This window comes from Suillus subaureus (genome assembly GCF_016647635.1).
Source record: "Suillus subaureus strain MN1 chromosome Unknown BJ212scaffold_200, whole genome shotgun sequence".
NCBI classification, from domain to species: domain Eukaryota; kingdom Fungi; phylum Basidiomycota; class Agaricomycetes; order Boletales; family Suillaceae; genus Suillus; species Suillus subaureus.
This window is the reverse complement of record NW_024538756.1, coordinates 1-10933: the sequence shown is the minus strand read 5'-3', so window position 1 is coordinate 10933 and position 10933 is coordinate 1. Positions and strand designations below refer to the sequence as shown.

Below are 10933 nucleotides of genomic sequence, written 5' to 3'. Positions count from 1 at the left end.
CAGTAAGCCAATCTACAGTGACTTGCAAAACTGTTACAATGTTTGGTACTTTTTCAGTGTACACAATATAGCACCTATGCATGTGGGAATCATGCTTAGTGTTGGTGGGGGCATGTGAACTACAAACCCTTGGCTACAGACTGGCACTTGGATCACATGATTTTGCCAAGGGGATGTGAAGATATGCCTATTTTAAGACAGAGATACCATTGTAATGGTTTTGCAGCTGTTGACATAGATGGTGGGATCTCAGTCAAATCAGAGGATGGTTACTGTTATTTGCTTATACAAATAAAAATACACATAAAAATATTATGTCTGAGTTTGAAATTGCTCCCATGCTTCTTTATTCCCAACCATTGCTACTATTTCCTTAGGGAGATGCTCATACTCTGCAAGTCTCCTTTTGACAAGGTCCCAGAGATATTCCAATGGGTTAAGGTCAGGAGATTATGCAGACCACACCATAGTCCTAAATTCCTGCCCATCTAGTCACTTCTTGACCTTTTTGCAGGTATGCTTAGGGTCATTGTCTGGCTGAAAGATGACATCAGAAGCATTAAGATCATAAAACTCCAGGAAATTCTGAAGTTTATCTTTCAAAATTTGAAGGTAAAGATCTCCATCCATTCTACCATCAATCTTAGCAGCATAGCCAACTTCTTCACAGGTCATACAGCCCCATATCATCACAGAACTTCCATTAAACTTGATAGTTCCTTATACCAATCTGTCACTATGCCCCTCTCCTGACTTTTTCCAAGCCCATTTGCAACCATCCGACCCTAGGTAATTAATTTTGGTTTTATCAGACCATATGACCAACTTCCAGTCCTCCAAAGTTCAATTTTTGTGAGTATAGGCAAAGTCCAAGTGTGCTTTGCAATATTTGGCAGACAGTAGAGAGTGTTTGGACTTGACTACAGCCCTCATCCCAGGTTTTCAGGTAGTAGCAAGTGGTACTTGGGTTGGGGGGCTAATTTACAATATTTGAAAAAGATTTGATCACTTGATAAGTAGTTTCTGCCTGCTGAGTGAAGATGAAACAAATAGGATGACAAATATTGACTGAGGAAAGGTTGGTTGAATGACCACCAGTGAACTTTTGCAAGTAGGAACACTCTTTTTAATGAAGCTTGGAGATATTAGTAGTACTGACACCAGTTGTGGAGGCAACAGAGTGAATAGAATGACCAGCATTAAGCTGAAAGAGAATGGTATTCTTTTGAGTAGTAGAGAGAGATCCCATGGTGGTAATGATTAAGAATAAAGAAGCATGGGAGCAATTTCAAACTCAGACATAATATTTTTATGTGTATTTTTATTTGTATAAGCAAATAACAGTAACCATCCTCTGATTTGACTGAGATCTCACCATCTATGTCAACAGCTGCAAAACCATTACAATGGTATCTCTGTCTTAAAATAGGCATATCTTCACATCCCCTTGGCAAAATCATGTGATCCAAGTGCCAGTCTGTAGCCAAGGGTTTGTAGTTCACATGCCCCCACCAACACTAAGCATGATTCCCACATGCATAGGTGCTATATTGTGTACACTGAAAAAGTACCAAACATTGTAACAGTTTTGCAAGTCACTGTAAGTAGACCTCTGACAGCTCGTATGAGACAGCTTGGTGCAAGATGGTTGGGAAATCGGATATCAATGATGATACCAAGTAGAAAACAGCATATCTGACTATGCTCTGTACCACTGATTCACAAAAGCCCAGTGATACCTTTCATGAATAGATGGATGTGGTGATTCGGAGGGAGCCTTTAACATCTTGCATCAATCTCAGCTGCTCCAAATGCCTCAGACAGCCAACCAAGGAGATGTTTAACAAGACCCTGATATAATTGGTGGAGTGCATCCAGCGTAACAGCTTGGAAGATGTTGGCATAGGGTAGGGTCTCCCAGAATGGATGGATAATAGGCTTGATTCCAGCTTCATGACATGCTTGTACAAATTCGAGATCTCCATCATCAATTGCAGCCAATGCATCAAGGACAGCATCAAGGTTGTGCAACTTGAAAGGTGTGGTATTGCTTCCAAGTTCATCTGGTGGTATGTCACATTTGGGACATTCTGTGGCTTTGACTCCTGTGGCCAAGACTTGCTCTGGGTAATCACCAACAAAGCAAGCAAATAATGGATGACCACGATGCAGGATACCATCTCCACTTTTCACAATAATACCATCTATCCCAGCTTCCTCCAGTGGTGCTAAAATATGGCCCATGCAGGTGTGATACAGGTTTGCAATTGTTTGGTGTTGTGAAGCCTTGTTCATAATATGCTCAAGACAGGTGGTAGGAAGATAAGCAAGGAAAATATGGGCATGGTGAGACAGCTTTTGGTGAATTTCCTTCAGAATATTGCTGATAGTAAGGTAGACTGGATATGCTGTTTTATTTCAGAACATTGTCACTTGAGTCTTGTCACTTGAAATAATAATCAGAATTATAGTTGCACCTGGTTTGCATTGATTGAGCTTCTTCTATTTAATGTGACAGTTAGTTTCAATGAGCAGAGATCCACAAAACACAAACTTACCTGGGTATCCCACCACCATTTTCCAGTATGCATATCATGGAACAATTGGACAGTTTGTTCCTCATCTGCATAGTGATGTTCTGGTGTGAAGACCAGGAAATCAGCAAAATCTGGGTCACCATACAGGGCAGCAACACATTCAACAACATCCCTATAGAAAACATCGAAGGCCTCACCTACAACAACAATCTGTTCACAATGGAACTTTGGATGGCCAGGAAGTTGCTTGTCAATAACCTTATTCAGTTCCTTTGAGTTCTTTGAGTTTTTGTAGGAAAGCCCAAGCTGTTCACGTACCTGTCAATGAAGAGTAGACATGTTAGCCACAATCCAAAGGCAAGATTAACACATATCCACTGACTCCATTGATGCTAAGCAAATCAGAAAATGCAGTTGACATTGGGCCACATAATTTAGCCCATTGGGCAATTTCCCAGTCCATTCAAGAGTTAAAGGGGGCATATGGATTTGTAGCATTGTCAATAACAGTAGTATATGTAGCATTGGCATCACAGATGTTAGCTTGTGGAATTGGCTGCTCTGCTTGGGCATTAGGGTATCTTACAATAGTGATTTCATCTTCCTGAAGCACATGTTGCTCAATTTGCTGATGCAAATCACAATTGTTGCTATTAGTTTCTGTGCTGTCTTCTTCAGCAGCTCCAAGTTGGTCCAAGTCCTCCAAATCCCTTCCAGTTACAAGTGGCAGCTCCCATTCAGCATCATTGAGGCCAGGTACATCATCCTCACTGTCACTGCTTTCACTGCTGCTGGCATACCATTCTGTGTCCAAATCGAGCCATTGGAGTTCATCTTCCTCATAAGAACCAAAAAAGTCTCCTTCAAACTCAGGTGGTTGTGCAGAGTTGGAGTCTGCTTCAAGGAAGACAGGACCATCTGAAAGAGTTGGAGATGGGGAGCAAACATTTGAGTGTGATACAGCAAGAATGGTTATGCAGGGTTGATTCTTTGTTTTAGCCAAGTGTTGACTTAGGCTGGTGACCAAAAAAGTCATATTGCATCCTGTGCATCAGACCATACTAGTAGCAGGGGATATTCACTAATACTAGATACAACTTAGACTGAGTTGCATACTGATTATTACAACTGCAAATGTACTGTGTTGTGGTGACTCCAAGTCGTGGCAGTAGTATGAGATACCAGGGATGAACCCTCAATTCTGAAAGTGTATATTAGTGGATGATTTAAACCAAAAATGTCACCATCCCCAAAAACATCTCTCTTACCTACCATTTGCTTGTCTCTCCATTCATTTCAGAAAAACACACACTCATTCAGTCTTCTCCTCCTAATACATTCAGATAATACAACATGAGCACAAAATCTCCTGCTCCAAGTTGAGGTAAGCACTTACCAAACTATGTAGGAAGGTTCTGGATCACCTCACAGGCATCTGTTAGTCCCAACAGGTATTCAAAATGCAAGAAAAAGGCACTTGAGAATGCAGGTTAGTAGAACAACCCAATGCCATTACTAGAAAAGATTGACTCACCCCATGGTATCATATATAGTCTGGCTGCCCAAGAAGAGTCAAAAGTGTGCACAGCCTGCAGACTCCAAGTCCATAAAGAGACCTCTACAAAAGAAGAGTCGCAAAGGCTCAAAGGAAGTGCTAACTAAGAAGTGGCGCCAAGGTAAGGAACATCAAGATTCAACACATGATATCATAAACTTACATCAAGGTCATGGTTCACCTGGTTCCATGACTACCAGACCTCTCATCAAATCTATCAGAAGATGAGGTGCCACCACCTGCACAACCTAGCAAGCACCACTCACAGCCTGCAGAGTCAGATCCTGAAATGACTCCATCTCCACAGAACTTGAAGAAGAGCCACCAAAATGCAGAGAATGGGGCATTGCCACCACCTACATGAGGTAGTAAGCACTCATGGCTTGCAGACTCAGAGTCAGAACTTGAAATTACTCCCCCTCCACAGAACTTGAAGAAGAGCTGCCAAAATGCAGAAGATGAGGCATTGCTACCACCTACACGAGGTAGCAAGCACTCACAGCTTGCAGACTCAGAGTCAGAACTTGAAATAACTCCCCCTCCACAGAACTTGAAGATGAGTTGCCAAGATGCCAGTGAGGGAACATTAACTAATAAGTGCCATCAAAGTAGGCAATATTTAGTAGATACAAGATCATCTGGTTCCATGGCTGGCAGGCTCATCACCAAACCTTTCAGGTAATCAAGCACCACCACCTGCACAACCTAGTAAAAGATGTGAGCTTACTAATCAATAAAGGCTACTATCAATGCTGATTTTTACTGGCAGTGTGGCAAGAACATACCTCTGAGTCTTTGAACCATGTCATTGATGATGTATATGGGAAGCAAGGCATGATTTCAGATGAAGATCTAGTCGATCGCAAAGCTGAAATGTCTAACTCAGAGTTGAGCAATGAAGAATTAGAAACAGTTGCAAACACTATATCAGCAGAGGTAAGGCAACATTAGCACTCTCTCATTGTATGCCACAGTTAACATGCTTATGAGTCACAGACACCAAGCTTCACCTTGGGTTTAAAGACCAAAAAAAAGCAATCCATCCCTGTAAGTGTTTTGCTTCAGTCTTGTTCACATTTTGACTATCTGCCAGGTAAAGGCACTGCAGTCTGCACAGTGTGACAATCATGTTCAGGCTGGCCTATTAGAACCCTATTCTGCAATCCCCATCCAGTCTGCACATCTCCTACCCATCTCTGACACTTTCCCACCATCTCTGCATCTCCAATGCATCAGACCCACTCAGAGATCCCACACACTTACCCTACCATGTCCAGTCCAGTCCTGCTTAACTCCACTGGTGCATAGTCAGTTATTTCCCATTACTGATTGAGTAGACAGTGTTATTACATGGATCCCCACTGGCTGCAGTACCTCATGGCCTTTTACCTACATATGTATTATTGGACCTGCAATTTTGCTACTACTTTCGCCTATGGACTCTGGACTTTCACATAGCTAGTTATATAGGGTTGGGTGACCAGAATTACAATCACCACTTAGTAGGAGGGAGAAATTCTTAATACTGGTCACCCCATACCTGTCCTTAGAGTTACCCTTGCCAATATACCTGTTTACCTGCTCTCCTTGATCCGACACAAGTGTCACTCATTCATCTGATATTCCCTAGCATCTCCAAGCTAGTCCTGATGCATTCCCTTCCTTTCCCTCACTCTCCCACCATCTCCACATCTCCACACCTGTGGACCCAATTTCCCGTGCATCAGACTTTGTCCCATACCTTCGGACTTGATCTCTGACCTTCAGACTTTTGACCCCTTGTGTAGTACTGATTATTGAACTTGACTAGACAGCAGATCCCTTGGGTTGAACATTCTTGCTTGTGAGTGTAGCAGCTAGGCAGGACTAGTAGACATATATTGGCTAGGTCTCTTAACAACTATCTAGCCAGGTTGTGTTATCCACAACAGGATCATCAACGAGCATGTGAGGTGAGAGCATCAGCCATATGATAGCTACCACACTGAATATGCTCCAAACACTTGAATATAGATGCCGATATGGATGGAGGACATCCACACACCAAAGACAAGTACACCTGACTTGGAGGAGTCCAGCTCCAACCATGAAGCTGAAATCTCTTCATCAGACAAGCTGGAAGTGTCAATGATCCATACCAAAGGACATGGCCAACATGCATCCCACCATTCTGGAACTGCAAAACTGGTCCAAACCAACCTTGGGAAGGTGAGGTTGACCGAACAGGATTTCACCACATGACAGGTTATCCAGGACACTATCCTTGAAATAAAGGTTCACCTGACATTTGTCAATGGTTATCCTGAGTTGACCGAAATGAGTCAATTTTCATGTGAAGCACTTCTGAGAGCAGCGCACAAGCAAAAGGTTGTGTCAGTTGAAAAACAAATCAAGACAGATAAATCCTATGCAACGGCTCTTGCTAACCTAGTACATCATTCATAATTGTTGTTAATTTTCACCTCAACATCTATGCAGGTCAAAGCCCAAGTTCCAATCTTCCATGGTAAAATGAAAGAAGATGCATTTAGTCAAATCACTGCTTACTTTCATTTCAGCCCTGACTTGGACTGCACTAGTGTTGCCCAACCATTCCTTTGCACACACAGCTATCACTGTGTCTTGCAATTCAATGTATATCTCCTGATTTGTGGCAATGATGTTTTACTTACACCTTCTACAGCACAAGAATATGCCTACTGTGCTATCGAAGAAGCCTTATATGGGTGACATCATAATGCATCTCATGAAAGGCCACTATTTCAATGGATCTCGGTCAGTTGGTGTTCTATTTGCCAAATGGTTCAATGAGATTGCAGAGAACAAGTCTAAGCACCCAGAAGTGACCATACCCATGGTGGCACTGACAAGCACTGCAGTAATTTCTACACTCTCATCACTGCTTTTGGTTACTGACTTTAAGTATCCAGGTGTATGCTGCACTCTCTTGGAAGGCTAGTGGCTGCCCATCAAAGTTTAACTTCACTGGCAACCAATTCAGTGAAGTCTACCTCTTACATGTCAAAATCCTGGAAGATCTTAGAATGAGAGTGCCGAAAAAGTTTCATAAGCTTATGGCCAACATCTTCAAGGCAATACAGTGCATCCATCTTTACACATTCTGTAGCTTTCCCATCATTATTTTTACAGGAAGCTTGGCCATAACACCATCCCCACCACATCACATGCTGAGGCTCTTGCATTCCTCAATATTGATGGCATGGATAGTGAGTAGTCATACCAAGGATCTGAATATATTCTTCACTTGTCCATAGCATTGTTCATTGACTCAGACTCGGAGACCTGTGACCCTATCCCCATCCAAAAACATGCCTTTACTATCTACCAGTGTTTCTTGCATTCTACTAGTATACTACCTTCTGGTACTATACCCCTTTTAATAAAAAACTAATTTTTTTGTGTATAACATTGGATGTAAGGTGGTGAAAAAAAAAATCACAGATGAGCTCTAACCCTCAATATGCATGAGTAATCTTGCAGTAAGTTCATTCTAAATCTTCATAATAGTAGATTAAATTCATGTAATGTTCAATAATTTAGGAGGCAGTAAAGGGATCCATCTAAACTTCTAACTTTCATAATTATACCTAATTATGAAAATTTTGTCTAGCTTAGATGTATTTCATCTAACTTATTGCAGGTGGGTTTCCCTGATGATCTTGTACATACTCAACAAACAATGTGGACCTCCGACCCTGCACATCAATTGCTATCCCTGGTCACACACTTTCCCAACTCGGATGGTCTCTTCCATTTTGTCATTTCCACCAGTATCTTCTTCCAGCTTGACCTCTTTGAAGGAATGGCAACAGCAGTACCATGGAAACATTGGGAAACTCTCATGTTTTCCAGGACAATGAGATGTTTGGTTTTGGCCTTGGCAGAAGTTGAGTCCTCAAGGCCATTCCTAGTATAGTTGAAGGGTCATACAATGACCTCATGGAGTACAGATCACATATGATTGACTTCAGCCCATTAGCTGTCAAGCACCAGCAAGGTCTAGGACAAGTGGTGAGAGAGCCATCCACCATAGACTTGGAGTTGGAGGGAGAGTCAATAACAACCTCCCTGCCTTATGTCAAGGTCATGTCAGGCACAAAATCATCTCACAACCCAACCCCAATATGGGTTGACAAAGACAGAATATATGTGCTTCAAAGCAATATGGCAAGTACAGGTTCTTCCCTGTCTCAAGAAAGTCCAAACTGATTTTTAACCCATAGCTCAAAGCTATCAAGGTTTAGGATGGGGTCTCTGTCAGCTAGTTGTGAAAGATTGGTGTACTGATATTGGCTCACACACAGAATTGCCCAAGAAACAATGAATCAAAGTGTTGCAGTGATGAGATGCGACACTCACATATTATTTCACAGACTTACACTTCTCTCAGATTCTCTCACAAGACTTCCCAGTTGGGCAAGACTAAATACCATAATTGCATTCAGAGAAGTTTGGATACTTGCCTGAGGTGATGCAATTCTGGCCCAGTTTGTGCTTCATACACATGATACAGTGACATTTTACGCAGGACCTCCCTCCAACTTGGAAAGACATCTGCTCCAGTATTACACTGCCACAGTATTGAATCACAGATTGATGATGGGTTAAAGAGTCATTGTGGCAGCTACACCTAGAATCTTTGTCACACACCCGCTTACATGTATGATTGTGGTCCCTGCATCATCTGGCAGCAAAATGTAACTATAATGATTCAAATCAGTGCAACAAATGATGAGCCATGCTGTCTGGAGATACCCAGATGTGTTAGACATGCACTGCTGCACCAGGAGAGTATTGGGATCTGGGGTTTGAGCTGAGGGGAACATTGTGAGGGCCATAACCTGGGGCATTGCAAAATACTTGTTCAAGTCATATCATACAGGATATTTCCCACCTGAACAAATTGTCCATTATGGTTGTAGACAGTGAGCGAGGTATCCACATCAGTTACTTAGTAGGGGGAGTCACGTCGACCACATGGAGTTCGTGAATGTAAGTCAACACACTTCCGCCCATCATCGCAAACAAAATGCGAATCAGCAGTCATATGACAAAAATCAATGCAGCAGTTACTATACCATTTCGGACCTGTATACATTCTGATGGCAGTAAAAGCAGTTCAAGCTCACAGGTCTTGTTAAACAGTGATTCATTGCAAGCCTACGCACATTCAACTTTACGATTAGTTAAAGACAAAATCAATCTTGAAAGAGACAAAACGTTCAACAGCGATTCACAATATTTTTTAAATCGACCTGAGCGCGGTTAGAGTTCAGGTGTCGACAGGACAGAAGGAAGTGGCAAGGGTACAAATAGATCACTCCGCCTGCATGGGCATCACCTGACCGCCCTTGGCTGCAGTAGGTGTAAACGTATGCCATCGGTCGTTGAACCGCACGTCGAGAGGGCGTCCACCATACATGTACTGCTGGAATTTTGCTACGCGGTTGCGTTAGTGTGCGACCTAAAAGAAGTAAAACAACGGTCGCTTACCAATAGCCGTCTCTGCCTCTTGAACCTGAGCAAACTGGACAACACCGCATCCCTTGGATCTAGCGCCATCGAAAAGGATTTCAGCGAGCTCAACTTGCCCAGTAGTCTCGAACAACTCGACGAGATCTTCATTTGCGGTCGACCAAGGGAGCTGGAATGCATATAAATACTGTTCACACAGAACAACAACAAAACCGCTCACATTGCGAACCATGATTTGCTGGCTAGGCTCGGCATCGTATCCACCCCCGGCGCCACCACCACCTGGCACGCCATAGCCACTACTCCCGTAGCCGCTACCGTAGCCATCCATTCTCAGACCACCGTGAGCAGCAGGCTGGTCAGGGCCGGAGTAGTCTGCGTACAAGTCTTGATTCGAGAAATCACGAGCAGGACCAGAGGGCGCGAACCCGCCACGGTAACCACCACGGAGGCTACCTCTGAAGCCACCACGTAGACCACGACCACCATAACCGCCGCCGCCACCACCACCACCACCCCGGAAAGGGCTGCCACGGAATGAGCCTGGGCCAGAAAGGCCAGCATAGCGATCCTGATAGACTATCAGCATTGCATTAGGAGACAGAGTAACAACCTCCAACTTACCTCCCGAACCTCAAGTGTCCGGCCATACCAGTCAAAGCCGTGGTACATACCTGCACGAGGGGTTAGTCGACGTCTACGAAGATGTGAGTAGGTTGTACCGATGGCTTGCTTAGCATCAGCCGCAGTCTCGAAGACTACAGTTCCGGAGCCCTTGGGACGCCCATCCGCACCAATGTTAATATCAGCCCGAATAATATTACCAGCCGAACGGAACAAATCCTTGAGGTCCTGCCAACCAGCCTGGTATGGTAGCTTTGTAGATGATTCAGCACAGATAACACATAGCAGAAAGATAAACCTACATTACCAACATACAACTGATTGCCCGGATTGTTGTGAGTTCCAAAATAATTATGATGGGGCGGACGTGGAGGTGGCTGCGCATGCAAACCTTGCCCTGCCATCGCCATTCCAATCTTGCCTGGGACAGGCGTAGCGCCGAAGCGCGATTCGTTCTCCCGGTCCTATTTTGCAGCGTGGGTATAGCACCAACCAGACAAGGGAGTCGTACCTCGCGAATAAATACAGGGCGACCGAGCATGGCCACTTCGGAGAGTTCGCGGATGGCGCGCTGCGCATCCTCAGGTGAAGCAAATTCAACAATGCTGTGCGATGAGTCAGTTAAGATTATGGAAGTATTGTAGAAGTCACTTACCCACAGGCCTTTGGACACTCCCGTTGGCGTGACGAGTACTTCGGCGAATAGAACCTCACCAGCTAT

General features: G+C 43.7%; 2 protein-coding genes across 2 annotated transcripts; both read left to right on the top strand.

Moving 5' to 3' along the window:
* Window positions 1-4074: 4074 nt before the first annotated feature.
* On the top strand, window positions 4075-5384 carry BJ212DRAFT_1488855 (uncharacterized protein; the record flags this gene model as incomplete). The annotated part of the gene is made up of 7 exons (XM_041341383.1): window positions 4075-4213; window positions 4482-4700; window positions 4771-4809; window positions 4862-5028; window positions 5089-5139; window positions 5186-5208; window positions 5267-5384. 7 exons carry the CDS (start codon window positions 4075-4077, stop codon window positions 5382-5384), a joined length of 756 nt encoding a protein of 251 aa, XP_041185530.1.
* A 721-nt stretch (window positions 5385-6105) lies between these two features.
* Window positions 6106-7504, top strand: BJ212DRAFT_1488854 (uncharacterized protein; the record flags this gene model as incomplete). Its single annotated transcript, XM_041341382.1, has 7 exons — window positions 6106-6300; window positions 6337-6522; window positions 6571-6726; window positions 6776-6970; window positions 7023-7192; window positions 7243-7319; window positions 7368-7504. 7 exons carry the CDS (start codon window positions 6106-6108, stop codon window positions 7502-7504), a joined length of 1116 nt encoding a protein of 371 aa, XP_041185529.1.
* Window positions 7505-10933: the final 3429 nt, after the last annotated feature.